Raw genomic sequence first — 22,815 nt, 5'->3', positions numbered from 1 at the left:
TAAGGGACGGAGGTCTAGTCAGAGGTCCCCGGCTCCCACGCTGGCCTGCCACAGACCAGCTCTGTGGCCTTGGACCCATCACGGGCTCCCCTTTGTAAAGGGAAGAAGTAGATTAAACCACCTCAGAGTTTCCTTCCAGTCTTGAACTTCCGTGACCCTCTTGGCCATAGCATTTGTCTCCTTCGCAGGTCTTGTGAAAGGGTCTGTCAAAGGAGAAGCTGGGGCAAAGGGCGGTTTCAGAATTCGCTTTGGGAAACCAGAGGAAGACACCACTTTGTGAAAGAGCTGTTACATCTGGGGTAGAGCCACACAGCTGGTAGGAATGGTCCCCATTACCTCGGCCTCAGCGGGGCCCTGGGCTGTCCGATGCCACCCTCCATCCTTTTGCCTGCTGACCCCACACCTGCCCTCTGGGGAGGTTCTCTGCCTGTTGGGGTGCCTCATTGGCCACAGGCCCCAGCACTCAGCCCCCCAGCATGGGAGGAGGTTGGGCCTGCCCCTCCCTGGCTGTCTGACTGTGAGCCCTGACATCCTGGATGGCTCCTGCCTCTTGAATGATAAATAACTAGATCTTCTCACCCAGTATTTTGATGGACACTTGGGGAATTGTTCTGAGATTCACAGCCCAAACCAGGATCCGGCCTTTTGAATAGGATCAGTGGGTAACCTTCATTTCCGGCTGAGGCAGATTTGAGAGGCTGTCAGTGGGGGCAGCTGAATTTGAAAGAGCATATCTTAGATTGCAAAGGGACCCCATGGCCCAGCTGTGGGATGAGCTGTTGGTGGGAAGCAGGATAGGAGGGAGCATGAGGCAGCAGTGACAGCTCACTGTGGCCAAGGCCACAGTCAGGAGGAATCTGGAACAGGGCTCCTGGGGCCTCAAAACCCAGCAGGATGGTGGCCTGGTTCTGCTGCCCAGCCAGGCCCACTAGTCTGACTCCTGAGAGTCTGGTTTCCGCCCCCTCGCCGAGGATTGTATCATTTCCTGGTCAGATGAAGGATGTGTATGTCACGGCAGCTCCTGGCCGTTAGCGGGAGCGTGCATGCTCAGAGCCTGCAGAAAGTCACAGCCTTTTCAGCTGGAAGGAATCTCTTGGAGCCGCACCTCCTGGGACTCTAGCACTCCAGCTTTGGGGAACTTGGGACCTGAGGCTCCAGGGCAGGGGAAGAAGGGCTCCCAGATGCTCTTGCTGCTATGTAGGGAAGACCAAGCCACTGTGACATAAACTTTTATATGGTGTGTTGGCCAAAGATGAGGCTTTAGAACCCGATCTAACTGCGATCAAATCCCAGCTCCATACTCCCCAACAGGGTGATGTGGACAAGTTACTTAACCTCTCTGCTCCCCAATTCCTTATCCATAAGAGGGACGTAACAGTACCTGGAGTAGTACCTACTGCATGGGGATGTGGAGAGGAGTCGTCCGTGAGAAGTGCTTTGCCCAGCAGCTGGCGTTCGGTGAGCACACGGTGAATGGTGGCTGCTATTGTCACTGTCGTCAGTCACCGTCATTGTCGTTATTCAGGAGGCCAGCCTGACAGACTCCCGTCTTGCTCCTCCCCGTGGTGTTTACCTTGTGCTGAACCTCCTGTGCTTGCCTTGCAGGAGCCGCAAAGACAGCCTGGAAAGCGACAGCTCCACGGCCGTCATTCCCCACGAGCTGGTCCGCACACGACAGCTGGAGAGTGTGCATCTGAAATTCAACCAGGAGTCAGGGGCTCTCATTCCCCTCTGCCTAAGGTGAGCCCCACGGCACACGGCTTGTCCTCAGGGAGCCACCAGGCCTATGCTTGCCTTCTCCCCCACACCTGGGCGGAGTCGGGGCCCCCGGGAGAGAGGAGAGCCCGTCAGGCAGTGCCCTCTTGGGCGTGGGGGAGGGGGCCTGTGGACTCCGAGCCAGCCTGTAGCCCCCACTGGGCTGAAGGACACTCCTTTGTCCAGAGAGGTGTCCCTCAGCCCCGCTCCCTTAGGAAGGTTCAGCCGCCTGGCAAACTCAGATGCCCCTGCCATCCCACAAGCCCAGAGTCAGTCGCGCTGGGTAGCAGGGCAGAGGCTCTGGGGGGTTGGACTCTATTTTCTTCCGCTTGTTGCTTTTCCCATGCAAAACACTCAGTTCTCCAAACCCAGTGGCCAGCACAACAGACTCCTTGAGGGACCGAGAAGCCCAGCTGTGTCCTTTCCGCTGCTGTCCACAGTGCCAGAAACCCAGCCCTGTGGCCAGAATTCAGCGCTCTGCTTGGGGATGCTGCCCTGGGCTGAATCTGCTCAGCTGGCTTCTTGCAGAGCCCTTGGGGTTTCCACCCTCACTTTTATAGCAGGGAGGTGACCAGAATAACTCTCAACTCAGACAACAGTGACAAGGAAGAAGGGGGTTGCCCTGGTTTGGTCCCTCCCCACTGTCCCCAGAGCCTGAGAAAGGAGTTTGGATGCTAACCAGCCTTGGCCACGCACCCTGGGCAGCAGGGCAAAGATAGCAAGTGGTCAGAATGAACAGGGGCTGGCAAGGCCCCGCCCACCAGGACCCCAGCCATTTCATCCCCAACTCCCTCTCTGGCTCAAGCTCAGGACCTTCAGACTGGTGAAGGGTTAATCTGAGGCAGCCTGGGAAAGCAAAGGGCAGGCTGGGCTTCCTTTGCTGACTGGCATCTCTGCCTCACTGGTTGTCCCTGCCTGCCCTTCCCCCAGGTGTATTTCCAGACTGGGGATTAACAGTAACTTCTTTTGGCTCCCTCAGAGTGACCCCATTTGGCGTCAGCCTTTATTATTATTGTTGTTGTTGTTGATTTGTCTGTTTGGAGGTATGCTTGTGGCCTTGGGGCTAGCCGTTTTAATCCTGTGGGAGAGCCCATGAGCAGGTGGAAGACTCTCCCGTGGACACAGGGGTTGTGCTGTGAAGGCACTATGCCATCCTCCCAGGGGCTTGGCAAATTTGTTTAGGTACTACTTCACCTCTGCCCTTGAAACAGAAGGGACGTGACCCTGCTCTTAGTTCTGGGCATGACCTTGGGCACGTCGCTAACTGCCTTCTCTGGCCTCAGTTTCCTCACCAGGACACAAAGGAGGTGTCCTCCACTCCCCCCCGCAGGCCCTTTGAATGCTGATCTAATGTCTCTGGTAGCTTTGAGCACTTTGGAGCAGTGACAGTTGAGAACTTGGGAGAGGCTTCTCTCGGAAGGGGCTGAAATGAACATGTTTAGTTACAGTCCCCTGTTGGTGGGTAGGTGGGCAGGCAGGAGGGCATTTGCCAGGCACCCTGTCCCTTGGCCAGGCCTACTGCTCACGGTCTCTGTGTTCCCACCCCCAGGGGCAGGCTCCTGCATGGACGGCACTTTACATATAAAAGTATCACGGGTGACATGGCCATCACATTCGTTTCCACGGGAGTGGAAGGCGCCTTTGCCACTGAGGAGCACCCTTACGCAGCCCATGGACCCTGGTTACAAGTGAGAAGGCTCATTTTCTTGTCCCTACCTTCTTTCCGTGGGCTCTTCCCCCACCCGCCTCCTCCCTGTCCTCCCTTGGCAGCTCTTGGTGGCTCCCTTCCAGAGGGGCTGGTTATGGGAAGCCATGTGGAGTGTGGATGCTGTTGCCTATCCCATCAACTCTAGGAGCACTTCCCGGCCTCTCTCCCCATCACCTGAGACACCAGGGATAACTCTCTAGGCCCTGGCCACTGGTTTGCCATGGAAATCCAGATTTGAGAGATGTGAGACTTTCTGCACCCTGGGTAAACCAAAGGCCAGGAAACCGAGGGTGCAACAGGGTAGGAGGAAGGATGGAAGCCACTCAAGCGGCTCTGTGGAAATCCCACCAGAATTCCTAGAAAATGGACATGTGGGCCTAGACTGGTGCTGGGATGGGCAGGCTTCAGCAGACAGCCTCCCCACTCCCTTCATCTAATCGCTCTCCGATTCCTCCTAATGGAAACCCAGCTTTTCTGCACAGAAACCTGCTGGCTTGTCCAGAACACTTTGTCCTTCCTTTGCTCTTCTGGCTGGAGCACAGCTTCACAGCCGCTGCCAAGTGGGGTGCTCGGGCCTGAGAGCCACAGGCCTCCTTCCAGCCCCCACCCTGTCCCAGGTCTCCAACGGGTACTTGGCCGGTCCGGCGCTCTCCCAGATGTATTAGGGGAACGACATCCTTTTTTCTTTGTTTGTTGGAGGTGTGAGAGGAAGAACACTCTACCTTAACCTCTCTCAGGAGTATCAAGAAAGGGGATCTGACCCTAATCCAGAAATTGACTGTGCCTTGTTTGTGGTGTGTGGAGGGGTAGTTATAGTAGAGGGGAAGGGAATTATGCTGGTTTTGTGGGTTTAACCCAGTCTGGGGGGTCTGTGAAGCATACTTACTGGTAATGTGGGCGTGTATGTGTGTGTGTGAGAGAGAGAGAGAGAGCTTGCAGCTGAATTTCTCCTCCTTCAGGCCTCCCCCCCCCCCCCCCCCGCCAAATACTAACCCTTAATTAAAAGAAACAGCAAACAAAGGACACCAACCACACTCCTCAGATGAGTGAGGTAGAAATGGAAGCTAGTGCTTTAGGAATATTGTGTTCCATAAATTATCTTGCCTTTTTCCACTGTTGTTATTACATTGTTTCATAACAAAATTACTTTGAACCATAAAGTTATAAATACGTTTTAAAAGTCCCACTTGGTAACATTAGATTTCTGTCCATGTGGTGTTGGTAGTTACTGTAATGTTTGAAACTAGCCCCACACAAGTGGAAAGGGCCTCCCCACCAGCCCCAGCTATGTCCCAGGAAGGCCAGGCTGCCTCTGTGTAGAGCAGAGGGCTGCCTGTTACCTGGGCAGAGCTGGCAAGGAAGGGGAAGGTGGGCACCCAGCGGGAGAACCCAGCATTCCCTGAGAGTCGAGAGTTCCCAGGTCATCATTCCCAGTAGGTGACTGTGCTCACAGGTCTCAGAAGTGTCCTCAGATAGCATTTATGTGTATTGAAGGTTCAAGCACATGTTCTTGGGAAAGTAGGGACCAGGGTCTCCCCAAACTCAAGAAGAAATCCCCGCCCCCCCCCCCCCCCGTTACATCTTATATCTTCACCTCTGAACCTATCCTTGGAGTCTTGCCATCCTTGGAACACCTTCCTACCCTGAGGAGGGGGTGGTCACCATCTCTATTCTCAGCAGCCCAGGAGCCCTGGCCCCCAGAGAACTCAGCAGATGTCATGTTGCCCCTCCGTGCCCCCAGAGTTCTGAATCCAACCCCAGTCCCAGAGCCCCTTATCCAGGGCCACTGGTGTTGTGCTCCCAGGCCCACTCCCGCACCCTTGGGCAGCCCCTCAGGCTGCTGAAGCACTGGGCAGGGCCCCTCCCTTGCGCTGTTGCCAGGGGAACCCGAGCGGTGGGAACCAGCCGCTGGCCTCGGCATGTTTCAATAAAGTTGCTGTGCTGGGAGCTGCTTAATCAAAGGCCTGTGTTATGGGCTCATTAGTGTGGTCCACCACGGGCCAGCTCACAGGGGAGCTCCCAGGAAGGCTGGCTGGGGCCCCGCTCCCCCAAGCATGCACCCTCACTCACCGAGGGGTTTCTCAGGCCCTTTCCAAGGAGCCCTGGGAAACCCTCCTCAGCCATGGAGCCAACACCCACAGCAGCCCTCCTCCCTTGCCCCCAAAGCAGTCAGCATTTTCTGCTTCTGACTGCCAGCCCATCTTCCCCTTTAGGGTCTTGCCACTATGGTCACAGGCAGCTCCCTAGCTTGTGGGAACCTGGGCTTGTAATTACTTGTGGGCCTCTAGGGCTCCCTCTGGGGCTGCTTGTCTCCCAGGAGTCTACAGGACCTCTTGGAGGCCTGGGGTTAGGCTCATCACCAAGGAGGGGCCACTCCACTGGACCAACAAGGGCCCAGGCCCCTCTGGAGGCAGTCCCCCAACATGGAGGGGACTGACCTCCCCCCTACCCCCACAAGAATCTCTTGCTCATATTCCCAGGATCAAGGGTATCTCCTTGGGCCCTGTGTACCACACCTGTTGGGGACAGAGGAGTAGGAAGGAGCTGAATACAGCAGGCCCAAGAATGTGAAGAGCTTGACTTCTGTTTTCTTGGCTGCTACTTGAATGCTCCCTGTTGATCCCAGCTGAATGGGGAGGGGCTGGGATGACTTTCTTACATCAGCCTCACCAGCTTTGGAAGCCCTCGATCCCAGCCTTGGCACCTTGTTCTGGCTACCAGCCCAGGCCTGTTATCTCTTGGGGAAAAGGCACGGCAAAGACACCCCGCATGAGAGAAGAGTGACAAAGGAGAAGGTGAGGGAATCTGGGACCTCACTGGAGTGTGTGGAGTGGCCCCACACACACCCACCTTCTCCTGGTCCTGCCCCTCCCCTCCCCCCATCTTTCCAGCCCCAGAGAAATCCAGGCCCCAGCACACAGAAAGGCAGGGCCGTCTGCAGCTCCAGGGTAAGCTCAGTGGACCCTCCCTGCCTCCTGGAGGAGCTGGGGAGGCAGGGATCCTGCTCCAATTCTATAGGCTTCGCAGTCTCCGGAGGTCAACACCTTGATTCCATCTGCCCTACCATCTGCTGTTTCCGTCCTCGTCCTCATGGAGATTGTAAAGCCTGTCAGCCACCTCCAGAGCTTTGCAGGAGGGTCTTCAGATCCTGGGGGAGGCCTGCCAGCCATCCTCTCTTGCACACCTTCCCCCAGCATTCCACATCCCGGTAGCTTTAACAAGCCTCTCTCCCTTGAGTCTGTCAACACCGGGCTGTTAGTCTTCTGAGCAGGAGCCCAGCCCAGAGCTGAGTCGTTAGCCCAGCCCAGAGCTGAGTCGTTCATCCGTTCATCGGTCCCCAGCCAGGGTTGATCTGAAGTGGGAGAAGTCGGCCCTAGAGGTCACGTGGGGGTCACATCACCAAATATGAGAATATTTTTTTAAGCCCTGCAATGCTTTCTCAGCTGTGTGGTGTCTGCCAGCTCGCCAGGTGGCACGCCCCCCCCCCTTCCCAGCCATTCCCCACCCAGCCCTGATGGAAGGCTTCGGGCTTGGGAGGAGATGCCCAGCTGCTGTTCCGAGTGGGCTCACCACTCCAGGCCAAGTTTGGGAATCACTGCTGGGCTCTCATCCTAGCCCAGTGGCTGACTCACCACTGTCCTCTGGACAAGTCCCCGCCTTCTCCTGTCCCCATCCACCCATTTGGATGTTGTGTGGAAGACACTTGGCAGTCCCGGGCCCAGGCCCTGAGCAGTCCCTCTGCAGTGCCTCTACGGCTTCTCCTTCCGCTGGGGGGCTGGCCACAACTGTTCTCCCCGGAGACCTTCGCTTGGGCTGTCACGGGGCCTCACTGTCCAGGGGTGCACCCAGTTAGGGTTTAAATCCCCCCACTGTGCCTGGGGAGAAGACCATGATGGCCCGCTGTGCCCTCACCAGCCAGCAACCAGAGCAGCAGGAGTCTGAGCCTGCTCCTGGCCACCAAAGCCAACTTCTCACCACCCACTGAGAACAGGAAATGAGTGTGTGCCCCGCACACCTCTGCCCCCAAGCCTGGGGGGTCTCCAAGCTGTTTTCTGGCTTTCGGCTGGCCTGTTGGAGTTGGGGGGACACAGACCGGACTGCATCCTCGTCCTGCCCCCTCCTTGGCCATCGTGGGCGCCAGAGCAGCCCCTTGGCAGGCCCCACCCTATAAACAACACATTTCCGCCTCTGAAAGAAGGAAAGAGAAGGAAAAAGAAAGCCAGACTTGTCGGGAAGCAAGAACAACGTGTCAACATGAAGGGCAAACAGGGCCCCGGACAAAGTGTGGATTGTCATATCGAGGGGGAGGAGGGGGCATTGTCAGCGCCATTTGCAGACTCAGAAATAGCACCCACCACAGACATTGGAGTCAGGTCCGCAGCAGGCTCCTGCCCTCAGCACAGCAGAACCTGCCCAGGGCAGGCATCCCGAAAGATCACTTTTCGGGTTCCTTCCGGAACCTGCTGGGGCCTGGGGAATTGGGAGATTGTTGACAACCCCCCCCCTCCAATCACCCACCAACCAGGTTGTCCCTAAGGCACCTGGTGTGAGCACCTTGGAAAAGGCTGCTGGTCTGGATTCCAAGCCACCCTCTGAGCAAGAGTGGAGGTTAGGGGTGGGGAGCAGGGGGCCACTGTTCCCCTCACAGCTTGGCCAGTTAGATGGTGGTGAAGCTGCAGCCACCGACTCACCCCTGTTGGTTAAGCCTGTGCCCAAACCCCATCCCCCTGTGTGAGCCTGAGTATTCCCCACCCCATGATCTCCTGGGATGCCTCAAAAATGCAGAGTACTCGGATTCAGAAGGTCTGGATGGCATCTCCATAGTTTCAAAAGCTTCCCAGGGGAGTTAGCTGCTCACTAGAGAGCCTCCTCCCTCCAAGGGCTGCTTGTGCACAAACATAAGCGTTTGATGCCCAGCTCTTGGTGAGTGCAGACATTACTGAGTGCACTTGTCATTTTCCGTATTATTAGTTATTTCTGTTGCTGTTTTCTGGGCTAGAGTAACTGTTGCCTTATGTATGCATTCACTAAGCTGGCCTGGGCATGTGCCTCGCTGTTCCCACTTGGACACCATCTTTGGGCATGGTTTGCCTTCCTTTCCAATTGGCCATCTTGGTTTTTGAGCTGCTGGGTGTCTGATGCTCAGGGTTCCAGCCCTCTTAAGCTGAGCAGATTGTTCCTCTTGAGGAAAAATGTGTGGCTGGCGGGGGTTGGGATGGCTGGTCTTCCAGGCCATTGGTAGAAGCCAAAGTCACCTTCACCTCCCCCAACAGAAGAGAGAGAAGAGTTAGCCCTGAGTATACATGGCTTCTAGAATTGGGGTGTTTTCCCCAGACCCGAGGAAAAGCGTATCCTCTACCATAGTGAGGTCAGATCACTGTTCTAAAGTCCAGGAGCCTTATCTCCTCTCAACACCTGCTCGTCTGCAAAATGGGGGTGATAGTTACCTCCTCTGCAGGCCCGCCAGGAGGGCTCAGTGAAATGGTACCGCTCAAGCCCTTCACCCAGTGCCCGGCGCCTGGAGGAGGCGCTGCTTCGGCTGGAGGTGGTGTCACCGTTACTACTGGCATCGTAACCCTCCTGTTATTATTTGTGGCAGAGCCAGGCAGCCCCGTGGGGACCCAGTGAGCTTCCAGCGCCTCAAGCCCCAGACGGCACCGGCTTTTCCCACAGTTGCATCACAACGGCGCGTCTGTTGCTCAGGAGAGCGCCCAGGAGCCGCTCCGTCACAGTTGTCTATCTCCAGTGTCCTGTTGATAAGATCTGTTCACATTCTCAGCTCCAGGTCTGAAATATACAAAGAACAGGGCCTGTTTGTTCAATCCAAGCTTCTAAGGTTTAACTCCCAAAGGAAATTAAATTAGATGCCTGGAGCTATGACAGTCTGTCGTGTTTCTTTGCAGGGAATGTCACCCTTAATATCATGCAGATCTTGTGTATAATTTTCTCTGTTTAATTCTTTTAAAATAATGTGAAGTTTCCAGCAGGAACCAGCAAATCACCAAAAGTGAAAATTGAGGCGCCACCAGGGTTTGTCCCCTTTACTGGTCTTGCCATCCTCTCCCCCAGCTGAGTATAAAACGAGTCCACACCCAGATGGCGCGCTAGCTTGGTGCGGTTCTGCTGACAGTCACCATAACGCACCCTCTCTCCACCACCTATCCCAGACCTTTGTCAGAGGAACTGGCTTGGGGCTGAGCTCAGCGTTAGTGGGGTTGTCTTGCCCTTTGTTGAAAAACAGCGCTTCGGTGTCTCACTGGGTGGTCGCAGACCCTGTGAACCCTCCCCTCCACCTCAGCCCCGGAGCTACAGTCCCAGGCCTATTTACCTTCCTGGCAGCAAGTCCCTCCCTCCGAATTATTTGTGGGTTAGAAATCAGCGCAGCCTGGCCCGGCCTGGAGCCACTGTAATATAATTGGGTTTTAGGTATGCTTGTGTTTGTGCTAGCATTTGCAGAGATGGCCACGAGCCCCGGAAATGCCAAAAATATGAATGTGACTTTTGTGCTACTGAAGCCAACTGGTGATAACTGGTAGGGAAAGTCTGGACTGTGCGGGGCGGGGGAGGGGGGGATCCCTGGGATAAGAGGAGGAGCCAGGGCTCTGGCAGTGGGAAGACCGGGGTATGATGGGGAAAGAGTCACTGGAGTCTGGGAGAAGGATCACCCAGTCCCACCTGGGGGCACTTGGAGGAAGAATGGGGGCTGGAGGGGGCCGCCTCGGGTGGGCATTTCCCTAGACTGACTTTGCCTGTCTAAATCTTGTCTCTGTCCTCACTGGAGGCCTGAGCTCCTCAAACAGAAAAAAACTTGGGTGAGATGGGGGCCAGTGGTCAGAGCTATTTTGTTGCTGACTGTGGGCTTGCAGCCTGGAAAGGAGACGTCCTTTGGCTCCCTGTCAACCAAGAGAGGATGCGTGTCCAGGTAGAGCATGGACCGCTTTCATGCCTGTGTCCCTGGGGCCCCACCCAGGGCCGGGCCTAGCAGAGGCACCTAGGGAATGCCGTGGAATTCGGTAGACTGGTGGGCAGATGAGCGGAAGAGTGAATAAAGGCGTCAGTGCTGTGGCAGGAAGAGCCCTGGGTGTGGAGGCTGCACTTCAGGCACTACTCTAGAGTCCAGATAGGTCTGGGACATGGTCTTATCTCAGCCGCTCACAAGCCATGTGACACTGGGCGTATTACATAACCTGTCTGTGCCTCAGTTTCCTCATCTCGGAGGAGACTCAAGGAGATAAGATACATGAGCAGTCAGCACAGGGCCTGGTATGGTGGTGGTTTGCTCACCCGGGCTTCTCATTCCTTGCTCCCGCCTCCACCCCATCAACTTCCTTCCTTTGGAGTCCTCCATCCCATGTGGTCCCCAGCGACCCCATTTGCTGCTCTTCTGCTCTCCCGTGCCATTTCACTTCATCTCACAAGCTGACTATATTCCAGATATATATATATATTCCGATATATGTGTATATACACACACACACACACACACACACACACATACTCCGCTTATCGGAGTGGACAACTCCCAGGGGAAACCTGAGGAGTATTTTCTCAAGTTCTTGATCCCCATCCTTCTAGAGGGGTTTCCCTCAGCAGAGTCATTCACCTTGGTCTTCACCCCATTGTCTGTCTTCCTCTGTGCCTCTCCTGGGGCATTCAAAGTTTGCTGGAAGAGGCAAAGCAGAGGCAGGTGGAGCCACAGCCTGGGGGTGTATAGAAGGGTCTTGTGCCAAGGCCAGGAAGCCCCACGGGTCAGCACAGGGAGGAGAAGGGTGGAGGAAACGGGTCAGATTGGGAAGAGGAAAGACACCCTCAGCCTGGGCCCGGTGTGGTGCAGGCCTGGTGTGAGCTTGTCCTGACTCCACAGAGCGAGCCTGAGCAGAGGAGCCAGTTGGGAAAATGGCCCATCAGGTTGAGGAAGGCCTGTGAGGGTAGGGCTTGTGCCAGCTGAATAGTGGGGCCAGGCTGTCCTAGACATCAAAGCATGAAGTGACAAGGCATCAGACTAGAACAGTGAAGTGGGACAGCCAGGAGGTGATCTGGAGAAGAGGTTTCTCAGAGGAAGTTGTGAAGAACTCAGTGGCTGAATGAGGTCAGCAGGGCAAGGGTTTGGGAGCTTCCAGCTTGAGAAACTGTGGATACTGCAGATGGAAAGGGGACTTGAGAGCCCCCTTTCCATCTGTAAAATGAGAGAGGGTGGTGCACAGTCTCCAAATTCTCCAGCTCATACATTCTTGGATGTACCTTCTGGGGCATTTCCAGATTCCAGACAAGGCCCGTATTCCAAATCCAAACAGATTCCTTTTGTCCTACCAAGTCGGGAGTGAGGGGGAACTTGGGAGCCCGGCTGGGCACGGGGCATGTTGGCGATCACTCTCGCCCAGCCGCCCACTTCTCCCTGCCCCTCCATTGCACTACAGCGTGTCGGAGGCCCAGACTGCCCAGCCCGTATCCCTTCTGGGGACCAGCACTACATTCTCTCCAGATATCCCCACCTTGCTTCCCCATCGTCCTCTGACACCCTTCCTTCCCTGCCCTGGTCCCTGCGGGATTGCAGGCAGGTTGGGGGTTGGGGGAGAACGCCGGTCTGAGATAGGCTTCCAGCACTTCCATCTGTCCCTAGAACAGGCTCACAGCTCCTCCGTGGCTAGAAGAAAGATCCATGGCTTGGCAGTTGGCAAAAAGACCATATATTAAAAAATAATAATAAACGCTTGTCTTGTGCCTTCTTCCCAGATTCTGTTGACTGAAGAGTTTGTAGAGAAAATGTTGGAGGACTTAGAAGATTTGACTTCTCCAGAGGAAGTAAGCCTGTTTCATTCTAACAGCGGCTTCCAGTCTCCAGGAGCCCATGTGTGTCTTTCGGTCTGTCAGTCTCCGAGGTGTGGGGATGGGCTGGAGAGGAGCCCCTGCAGATGTGAAGCAGCTTCATTTCTGGCCCTCCCACCCCAGCCATCATAAGGACACCCAGCCAGTTGTCTGAATCGGCAGCTCCCAAGAAGCTCACTGCCGGGGCAGCCAGGGCCTTTGGGCTAGTAGTTCTTCCCCAGCCCCTGCTGTTCCCTGGCAGGTTCCGAACAGAAAGCCCACACCCGCTGCCAGAGAATATTCCACTGGGGAGTTCTGGTGGCAGTGAGGGACTCCTGCTCTTGCCTCAGGCCACCCAGGAGCCGGCCTCCTTCCTCGCTTCTCCAGCCAGGAGCTCTCCCCTCTTGGTCTGCCCCTTCCAGCCTGAGACCCTGGCCGGCCAGGTGGGAGCTTGTGCCTTTCTTGGCTACTCATCTGGGGTACAGGAATGGAGCCCATAATCCCCTTTGTTTTTCTTCCTTGTTCCTGGCATCCTCATTTGCAGGGACTTACCTCATCCTGGAAAGTCCCTTCCCCTCCCCCGGCCTCCTACTAAGCAGCACCCCAGTGGGATCTGAGCCTTCCTGGCCTCAATGCCCCATAGGTTAGTGGAACATTAGCAACCTAGCCAGGCCTCTGGAGAGCTCTTTCGGGCCCTCCCCTGCCTGTGGCAGAGACGGACAGACCCTTCCATTGCCCTTTCTGCCGGGAAGCATGTTTGGGGGAGAGCTCCTTCAGCTCCCAGGGGCCAGCCTTTCAAGCCAGAGGGAGGCCACGTAGGAGCTAGCTTCCAGCCAGGCCTGGAGCGAACAGTTGCCGGGGCTTCCAGGGCCACATCAGCCGGGACATGATGGCCTCCATCACCCACCAGGTGGAAGAGAGCCCACAGGGTGAGCCTGTCCTGTCCAGGTCTCCAGGTGGACAGCAACTCCTCAGAGCCTGAGGTCACCTCTGTTCTCTGGGATGTGGCTTGAGAAGTTAACTCATTTACACATTCCAAAGCCACCCGTCCCCGGTGTGTGCCAGCCAGTCAAACCCCACGAGTCACTGGTCCCTGAGGCCTGGCTCCTATTGAGTCAGCCCAGAGCCAGCTACCCAGAAGCGCTTCCGGAGAGGCCGCGTCGCACGGGGCGGTGCCCGTCGCACGGGGCGGTGCGGCGCCAGACTGTAGCTTTGAGCCTGGGTGTTGAGGAGGTGGGAGGGGGACTGTCCAGGCAGGAGGGACAGGAGCCAGGGGGAGCTCAGGAAAGTAGGTCACTAAAAATGACTTTTTTTTTTTTTTGGTTCTCTGTCCAGAGGCTGTCCCCACAGCCAGCTCCACTCTCCACTTTGGTCCTGGCTTGGACAAGTCTCCCATCAGAGGGAGGGAGACGGGGCCAGCCACTTCCAGCCCCAGCTCCAGGCAGGCCGAGGGCCCTGTTCTTTCCTCCTTTCCAGCCTGGCCTGACTTCTCACCTAGCCCCGGGACAGTAGGAGTCATAAAAGGCAGACCCTGTTTCCAAGTCAGTGAGCATCTAGTGAGCACACCAGCTGTGGGCCAGAGGAAGTGAGATCCATCGGCCTCTTTCCCCCACCCCAGACAGAAGCCCGAGACGCAGAACTGTCAGCAAATCAGTGATCCCTGGGCTCGGGAAGGAAGAGCCTGGGCTCTCGTTGGCCGCCACGGGCGCCGTGCTCACGGTGGTGACCCGGAGAGACAGACGAGCTTGAACGGAGGGGAGCAGGGTGGGGATGCACCAGGCCCAAGAAATCACCTCCAGCCACACTTGTCCTGCTCCTCTCCTCCCACTGAGGCCAAGCCAGGGCCTCCTTCCCTTTGGACCCTTTGGCAAAGGCCACAGAGGGCAGGTTCTGGGGTCCTTCTGCACCAGCCCGTGCAAGAGAAGCCATGGCAGGGACAGGACCACAGAGTTCCAGACCTCAAGCCACTTCCCTGAAGCATCTGCACCCTCCCACCCTGCCCCCATCCCCCAGCCCCAGGGCCTCAGGGAGCAGATTCCTTACATGCTTGTGGCCGGAGGCAGAACCAAGGAAGTGAGCTGGAGGGAGGTCAGCACAGTCAAGAAAGAGTTAGAAAACATGCCTCCTCCAACCCCAGTTAATTATTGGCAGGGCAAGGGGAAAGAAGGGGTCACCGAACTCCAGCAGCTTAACCTCAGCCACCCACCTGGGAATAGCATTTGCGATTGAAGCCAGGCAACCAGTGGCCTCTCTTGCCCGCAGCACCTGGGGGCCGGGACGCGGGTGAGGGCCCTGGGCTCTCTGTAGGCAGTCGGGACAGAAGGCCGGGAGTGGTGCTAACTGTGTGCACTCTGGCTCTGTGCTTGCTCCCTCCGCAGTTCAAACTTCCCAAAGAGTACAGCTGGCCGGAAAAGAAGCTCAAAGTCTCCATTCTTCCCGACGTGGTGTTCGACAGTCCGCTGCACTAGCCTGGGCTGGGCCCTGCAGGGGCCAAGGGAGAGCCCAGCTGCTCCCGGGTGACTCCCAGTGTACCGACTGCGGACACGCGATCCCCACAAATGAAAGGACACGCCTGAGGAGGGCTGTGCAGCCTCCGCACGGCCTCACCTGAAGCTCAGGGGCCTCCCCGCCTCCCGAGCCGGCCAAGCCCCCGGGGCTGGGAGCGGGCAAATGCAAACGTGCCCCTCCTGCTGCTGCCGCAACTCGTGGTTTGAGATGTGACTCTGGACCTTCGATGGTGTGCCCTTAGGTGGAGACCGGCCTCATTGTCATCTCTCCCCTGCCCGGTCCAGCAGGAGGGAGTGGAGTGGCCGCGGCGCGCACGGCACAGCTCTGCTGTGGGAAGCCTTTGCTAGGCCACGGAACAATTCCTCCGATGGTGTTTGGTTTTCTTCCTCCTTATTTTATTTTGTTGAAACCGGATGGTATTTTATTGGTCTTCAAAGATGTCCAGAAGCCATGTATATAATGTTTTTTAAACAGAACTTTATTCCCAGATGAACTTTCTCATTCTCTCAGACGAGGGCCTGGGGCTGTCTCCCTCTGAGCCACCACCAGAGAAGGTGCCGGGGTTCGGTTCGCCTGCCAGCCCAGGACCCCGGAGGAGCCAGCTTCACAGAGAGGCTGATTTCTTCCCAGCGGGACCTGGTGGAGCTTGGGGCAGGGGGAGAGCTGAGCTCTGGCCCCATGCAGCCTTCGGCCCGTTTAGCCAGCTGGGGCCAGGAGAAGGTGCCGCTGGTTCTCAAGCGGACTCGGCCCCTGGCAAAGTTCCAGGACCACCAGGGTCTCAGAGACTTGGTAGCCCCAGCCTCATCTTCTGGGCCTTGTCCACCTGACCAGGCCTGCCTGAGAGAAGGTGAGGCCCCGCACCTTGTAGACCATCCCCACCTGCCACTCAGGGCCTAGGTCTCCAGCTCTTTGACCACTCCTGTCCCATTTCCTCCTCCCCTGGGCCTCCCAGCCTCCAGGCTGCAGGACTCTGGCATATTAAAAATGGAAAAATCAGCCTCTCACCATGTCCTTCACTTTGATTTTGCAAATACCGCACTCTGCTGCCCTCATCCTCCCTGCGTCCATTCGTTTCTTGTCTTTCATTCCCCGTTCTCCATGTCATTCCCCATGCCTCTTTTCCTGCATCCTGGTCTCCCCCAGTCCCTTGCCCCACTACTGCAGATCTCATGGTCTTCCTCCCAGGAATAGACCTATCTCTGGCCCGTGGATTTGGGGTTCCTCTTGGGTTGTCTCCCACTTCTGACCTGGAATCAACAAGCCCCTTTGTGCCCTCTCACCCCTGACTCTAGGGACTGCTATTTCAGGCCTTTCCAAAGCAAAGTCCTTTGGTCTGTCACAGGCCTCGTAGGGCCATGCACTGCCCCGTCTGCACCCGCCACACACACGGCCACTACAGCAGGGCCCCAGGTGGCCCATGCAGGACGCCTCTGATGAGAGACTCAGCCAAAGAGCTGCCTCCAGGGGTCATGAGGGCAGTGGCCAGGCTCTCCAGGGAGCAAGATTTGGACTTCCAAGGGGCCACTAGGCCCTGGCCGCTTCTCTGCACACACCCTCAGGGCTACCCAGTTAACTCCATCAAACTCAGAGCTTCAAGGTGGATCAGCCTGGGAGACTTGGAGAGAGAGGCTCCAGGCCTCCACCAACGAAGATGGAAGCTCCTCTGGACCTGATGTTGGGCGCAGCTGTGCCTTCTGCTCCAAGGACTTTTCCAGAAGGACATTTTCTGGCCGCTGCCCACCACAGCACCTCTGCCTTTGAAGCTCTTGTCATCTAATGTTTCATGGCCAGAGAGGCGTCATTAGCTTGTCTCCTTTCCGTGCCACCCTGGCCCACTGCTCCACAAATTCTTTCTTTCTGGGGACCTGCCTCTGCCTGTCTGTTTTGGCTGATGGGGAGGAAGGTATTTTCTGAGCTAAGCTTTGTCATCAGTATGGGAGGCAGGCGGGAAGCCGGTGAGCTCTGAGACAGTGAGCCCATGAAGCCTGTGGCCCCCTCCTGCCCCATGATGCCAGCCACCTCCAAGGCCTCCCTCTCCTTTCCTTACAGTGCATTGGCTCCAGAGGAGTAGCAGGGCATCCACCGTCTCTGACCAGGCCTTCCAGAGGTTTCTCTGGGAGGGGGCTCTCCACTGAGCTTCTGGCTGGTGAGAGGGGACCCTCACTGAGGACCAAGTGAGGCCGACCCCGTAGCGTGCCCGGCATAGCACTTGGCATACAATGGGTACTCACTAAATGTACCACTTCCTTCCCTCCCTGCGGCACTTCGGGAGCCCTGACATAATAAGTCCGGGAGGTAAGAAGCCTCCCTCCTAAATCTGCCTCTTCCTCGTGGCTTCCTTGTGGCTTGCCCAGTCCCACCCCCTCCCTCCAGGTCCCTGTGGCTCAAGCTTCTGAGAGGAAGGGGCTCCCCCGTACGTACACATGGCAGACTCTTGGACTCCTCAGGTCCCGTGTGGGCTGCAGGTGGGCTGCAGCCCCAGCTGTCATTCTGCGGGGGTAGAGCGTCTCATGCAAGGTCTCAGGTCTGGCCAGGGACCTGGTCCCTCTTCCTGCCCTTCTCTTCCTCTTCCAAAGGCAAGGCTTCAGGGCAGGGACTAGGAAACCTTGGGGAGAGTCTAAAGGGCTAGAGCATTTTTAAAAATGCACACAGGGTCTTGGGGCTGGGTTTTGAGATTGAGTTGAGAGCAGGGAAAAAAACCCCAAAGGTTGGTGCCCCTATGGGGCAGACCAGTAGAGAACTCCCTTGACTGTATTTTTTTATCCAGTTGTCTTTCCTCTCTGGCTTCCAGGTCCTCCGTGCCAGGTAAGGTGCCTGGGTCCCTGTTACAAGTCAGGAGCCCTGTAGAGAGAGCCCTCCTTTTGTACAAGTACCTGAATGCTGCAATGAGCAGACTTTTGTAAAATTTTATATTAGTTTCTAATGTCGACTGCGACTCGGTTCCTGGGGGCTGCAGCCAGCCTGGGACTTTTGTAAGAATTTTTGGGTGACTCACTTAGATGTCGTTTCCTTCTTGCTCCCTCTTCCTCTGTGTAATCTAAGTGCATTAAACATATTTGCAGAAGTGCCTGGATCTTGTGCTCCTTTTTGGATGCCTGGAGTAGGGGAGCATCAAGCCTGGCAGAGGGGTGGGTTGGACTCAGCCACTTAGAAGAAACCGGGATGGGGGAAGGGCCCCCGAAGACTGTTGTCGGGAGTGGAGGGGGTGTCAAGGAGCAGGATCACGCAGCTGGTGACTCTAGAGTCATGCAGAAATGACTTTGCAGGCTCCCTTTCACTGGTCTTGAATTCCTCTAGGGTCATGGGGGGTGTAGGAGCAAGAAACAGGTCTGGGGAAATGGGTGGGTCAAGACCCTCTTTCTTCCTCTTCCACTCTCCTCTCACCAAAAAGCCCTTTCCCCTTGGGAAGGTGGACCTTCCTTCCCTCCAGTTTTAGAGTTCTTGTGTCCCAGCTTGGGTCAGGAGATGGTCACTGCCCTCACCATCTAAATTCAACCTCCTGGGATGAACAGGCAGCCTCAGAACCATCACACCCACTGGGTGACACAGAAGGTGGCCCTCCCTTCCCATGAGCCCCTCTGGGCCTGGCCTTGGTGAGGAGGTGGTGGATTTTCCTTCCCTGGAAGGAAGTGGCCTGGCACAACAGAGCCCAGTCCCCGTGGGGAGAAGGCAGCCGCCTGGGACCTTAGAGGCAGGCAGGAGAGGGTCCGCACCCCGACAGGGTTCCCAGAACCTGCAGGGCTGCTCTAAACCTTCCCGCCTTCTTTCCCTTCCTGCCAGGCCTGGTTGTCTGTCTCGGAGAACAGCAGGGCCTTTTCTCATGCCAGGTGTTCTGCTGGGGCTAGTGGCAGAAGTCCTGGGGGGATCAGCTCATGTGAAGGGACTCTGTCCTCTTGGAGAACCAGCCGTATCTGGGGGAGCTTTCCCCAGGCAGAGGTCAGTACTCCTTCCCCTGTGACCTCCTACTGAACCCCTGGAGCAGTGGGCCAGGTCGTGTCTGGGGTCCTCAGTCACTCTGGCAGTCAGAGCAAGAGAGCTGGGAGGGCCTGGACAGACGGACCATCCCAGGGTGGCCCAGGCCACACCCCTTCCCCTTTTCTTTTCTCCTTGGAGATTGGGAAGCAGGGTGGAGGGGAAGGCTGATTATCTAATCCTCCTCATCTGACCAGCCTAGAAGTACCCAGGGTCAGAGTGAAGTTCCTGCCCCAGAGAGTACAGAACAGCAAGAGCCTGTGTTTAGCTGGTTCCAGGAGACAGGATGAGGCTGAGATTATTTCTGGAAAGAGGCTCCTGGGCCTATAGCAGAGACCCCACCCTAGATTTAGGGAGGGGAGAAATCTGCCATGTGATACGTAATGTCACCTCCAAAAGGCCTGTACATTCCTCCAGGCATCTGCTCTGCCCCATGTGGGGTGGGAGGATGTCAGGGGCCCTGGGTGAGGGGGACCCACAGGCTCCAGAGCCAGGGGGCTAGGGAGCCTAAGAGATTTACCAAACTGGCCTAACCAGGAGAATGCAGCTGGAAGTGAGTCAACCCAGGCTGCCAGGCACTGAGGCAGCTGAGGGCGGGGGGGGGGGGGCCAGGGTGGCGGAGAGGGAGTGCTGTCCTGGGCAGGAGAAGGGGGAGATTAGTCCCAAGACTGCGGTGGGGTGGGGGGGGGTGCCAGGGCAGGATGTGGTCTGGGAGGGGCAACCATCTCCAGGCCCCTTCTGTGGGGGCACCATGGGACTGACCCAGTCCCCTCCTCTCCTCCTTAACTGCCAGGAAGTCTTTGGGAGAAATCTACGGACAGGATGGGGGAAGGGGAAAGCTGCCTGCTGGTGGGTGTCCACGGTCTATGTTCATTCCTTCCTTCTTTCAACAAACGTATGCCCGGCCCTCTGCTGTATGCTGGGAGACTGGGAGACTGGGAGACTGGGAGACAGGACACAGGCCTGGCCTTAGGAGTGTGTGGTGCAGTGGGGAAAACAGACAAGGAAACATCTGCAAGGAAGAGCCACAAAGGAGAAAGGCAGTCAGCTGCTTTCTGTCCTACCCTAACTCCACCACTTGTCAGTGTGACTTTAGACAGGTTTTTTTCATCTGCAGATGGATACTCACTTCTCAGAGTTTTTGCAAGGATTATATGAGATAATACACCTGAGATGCCTGGCACATAGTCATTGCTCAATTAGTGTTAAGCCTTTATTAAAGGGCTATGCTAGGGCACAGACATAGAAAAGGTACCCAACCCAGTCTGGGAAGATTTAAAAAGGCTTCCTGAAAGAAGTGGCATCTAAGTCAAAACTGAAGGATCCTTAAGGATGAAGGGCAAAAGAAGAGGGGCTTTATTTTCAGAAACCCTCCAGACAAACAGGACAACAAGGACAAAAGCCCCAAAACTCCTCTTGGGATTTGGAGAGCTCAAATTGCTTAAGGTTTTAAAGCATCAAGTTTTCGTTTGAGGACTATCCCCCTGCCTGTTGGATGGAGAACATTCTGAAAGAGAGCAAGATTGCAGGCAAGGACCAGGTAGGACTGGATTAAGGTAGAAGCAATAGGGATGGAGAGAATGGAACTCATTCATTGAGTCAACAAATATTTATTGAGCACCTACTATGTGATGGGTCCCGTTCTAGGCACCAGAGATACATTATTAAAAAAAAATTCCTCCTTTCACAGATCTTATATTTTAGTGATGGGAGATAGTATTTGTTTAGAATAGAATACTTAGTACATGGATATATGTGCTATGGTGAAAAAAAATAGAGGAGGAGAGATAGGGCTGGTGTGGGGTGTGTTTTTAAATATAGAGGTCAGGGAAGGCCTCCCTGCATAGGTGACATTTAAGCAAAGGATCTCAATGACAGGAAGAAGTGTGCAATAGGGACACCTGGAGGAAGAATGGTCCAGGCAAAGTGAAGAGCAACTGCAAAGACCCTGGGGTTAGGGGAGACACACCAGGTGTATTTGAGGAACGAAAGAGGAAGCCAGTGTGGCTGGAGCAGAATGAGAGAAGGGGAATAACAGGAGATTACTTATGCAGAGGTCAGCTTGTGTAGAACCTTGCAGGCAATTATAAAACTTTGACTTTTATTCTGGTTGACATGGGAAGCCATTGGGAGATTTTGAGCAGAAGAGTGACACAATCTGACATATATGTTTTTTAAATAATTTTAAATATATTATTTTAGAAAGAGAGTGAGCAAGGGGAGGGACAGAGGGAGAGAATCTCAGGCAGATTCCCTGCTGAGCAGGGGGCCCCACGCGGCGCTTGATCCCATGACCCTGAGATCATGACCTGAGCTGAAATCAAGAGTCAGACACTTACCCAACTGAGCCCCCCAGGCACCCCAACCAATTGAGCCACCCAGGTGCCCCAATAAATAAATCTTTAATTAAAAAAAGAGAGAGAGAGAAGCATCTATAACACCTGATTGGATAGATAAGGGAGATGAAAGACAGGGAGATATTAACATTGCTTCCCTGATCCTTGGCTTGGTAACTAAGCAGCTGACAGTTCCACTGACTGAGATGGGGGGACACAGTGGAGGAAAACAGGCTGGAATGTGAAGAGGATGATGAGTTTAGTTTTCAATACATTGAATTCAAGGTGTCTGTGAGACATCCGGGTGCACAGCATGGTTGGCTACACTGATCTGCAACCAGGAGGGTGAACTTCTGGACTGGAGATACTGAGTGGGGAGCCATCAGTATACAGACAGTAATAAGGCTTTAGGAGTGAGAGGCTCCAGGGAGCAGGTGTAGATTAGTAAGAGAATAGAATGGAGGGCAGGGCTCTGAGGACTGTCAACATTTATGAGATGGAAATTGGAGAAGTCTGTGGTTAGAAAGATAAGAAAACCAGAAGAGTATGATATCTTACAAGTTAAGGGGATCGGTGTAGAAAGGTGAGGAATGTAAGGAATCCTTTAGGTTATCCTGGAGGGCATTGGTGAGGAAGCCAGAGAAGGACCCTCCAACAGCTCCAAGCTAGACCTTGTTTCTCTGTACTATCTTTAGAGCATGCAATTAAGGGTTAGGGCTTGGAAGCCATTTTCTCCTTGTTTGTTCATTCAGACATGCAAGCATTCATTTATTCACTCATTCAACATAAGATCTCCCATGTGGGGGGATGCAAAGTGCTGAAGACACAGGGGCTCTGTCCTTGAAGGGCCCACATTAGCCCCCCAATCAGGAATAAGGAGATGGAGGTCCTAGAGCAGAGAGGCACTCTGGTTTTATGGAAGGATCAGGGACCCATTGGTTACTGTGAATTGGATTTGAATCCCAGTTCTACCATTTAGAATGTAATTGCTGATGACTCCAAAATCTATAATTTCAGTACAAACCTCCCTCAAGTCTGTATATATGATTATCTGTGCAACATTTCCACTGGGATATCTGAACCAACTCAAATTTAACTTAGAACTCCTGAAAAGTCTCCCCACCCAATCTAATTCTCTTCAATTCTCTCCTTCTTGGTAAATGGCACCATCATGCAGACTCTTGCTGAGTCCCAAATCCTAAGAATCATTTAAAAACATTTTGGAGGGATAAAAAAATTATATATACCTGGTAACATTTTGAAAGTTCATAAGGATATACTATATACAGTGATAAGCACATCTTGATCCCATTCCTATCCCATTCCTATTAACATGTTAATTCCTCTACCCCATATCTAACCCATATCTAGTCCTGTTGGCACTACTTCCAGAATATATCTCAAATCTGAGGGCTTCTCATAACCAGCTTCAAGTCTAAACTCCTTACCATGACCTACAAGGCCCTGTATGTTCTGGCCCCTACTTGTCTTCTCCCTCGCACGGCCTCCTTTCTGCCCTGCAGCATGGCGAATCTATTGCTTTCCCATTGGTTTCTCCTTCTGACTGAAGCACCCTTTCCCAGGGTTGCTAATGGCCTGACTCCTCCTGAATATTCAGGTCGTGGCTCAGATGCTACTTTTCTGAGGACCCTGTGTAAGCCCCTTACTCTCTATCACAGAAATTATCCTGCATATTTAATAATAATAATATTTATACATAATGTATATTAT

At 54.9% G+C, this 22,815-nt stretch overlaps 1 protein-coding gene across 3 annotated transcripts in view; it reads left to right on the top strand.

The window, feature by feature from the left end:
- The window catches only part of SUFU (SUFU negative regulator of hedgehog signaling), a 112,458-nt gene extending 94,615 nt beyond the window's left edge, over nucleotides 1-17,843 (top strand). For 2 of the 3 annotated variants that reach the window (XM_036086694.2, XM_036086686.2), the window contains exons 9-12: nucleotides 1,606-1,740; nucleotides 3,305-3,443; nucleotides 12,197-12,265; nucleotides 14,647-17,843. In XM_036086694.2, coding sequence (XP_035942587.1) covers nucleotides 1,606-1,740; nucleotides 3,305-3,443; nucleotides 12,197-12,265; nucleotides 14,647-14,736 — 433 coding nt within the window. In that variant the 3' untranslated portion in view covers nucleotides 14,737-17,843. Of the gene's footprint in view, nucleotides 1-1,605; nucleotides 1,741-3,304; nucleotides 3,444-9,062; nucleotides 9,249-12,196; nucleotides 12,266-14,646 lie in introns of all 3 variants that reach the window. The other variant, XM_036086676.2, reaches the window with a different exon arrangement.
- Nucleotides 17,844-22,815: the final 4,972 nt, after the last annotated feature.

The sequence above is a fragment of the Halichoerus grypus genome, chromosome 7, assembly GCF_964656455.1.
Source record: "Halichoerus grypus chromosome 7, mHalGry1.hap1.1, whole genome shotgun sequence".
Lineage (NCBI taxonomy): Eukaryota > Metazoa > Chordata > Mammalia > Carnivora > Phocidae > Halichoerus > Halichoerus grypus.
The sequence above is the reverse complement of the archived record's forward strand: the minus strand, read 5'-3'. Positions and strand labels throughout refer to the sequence as shown.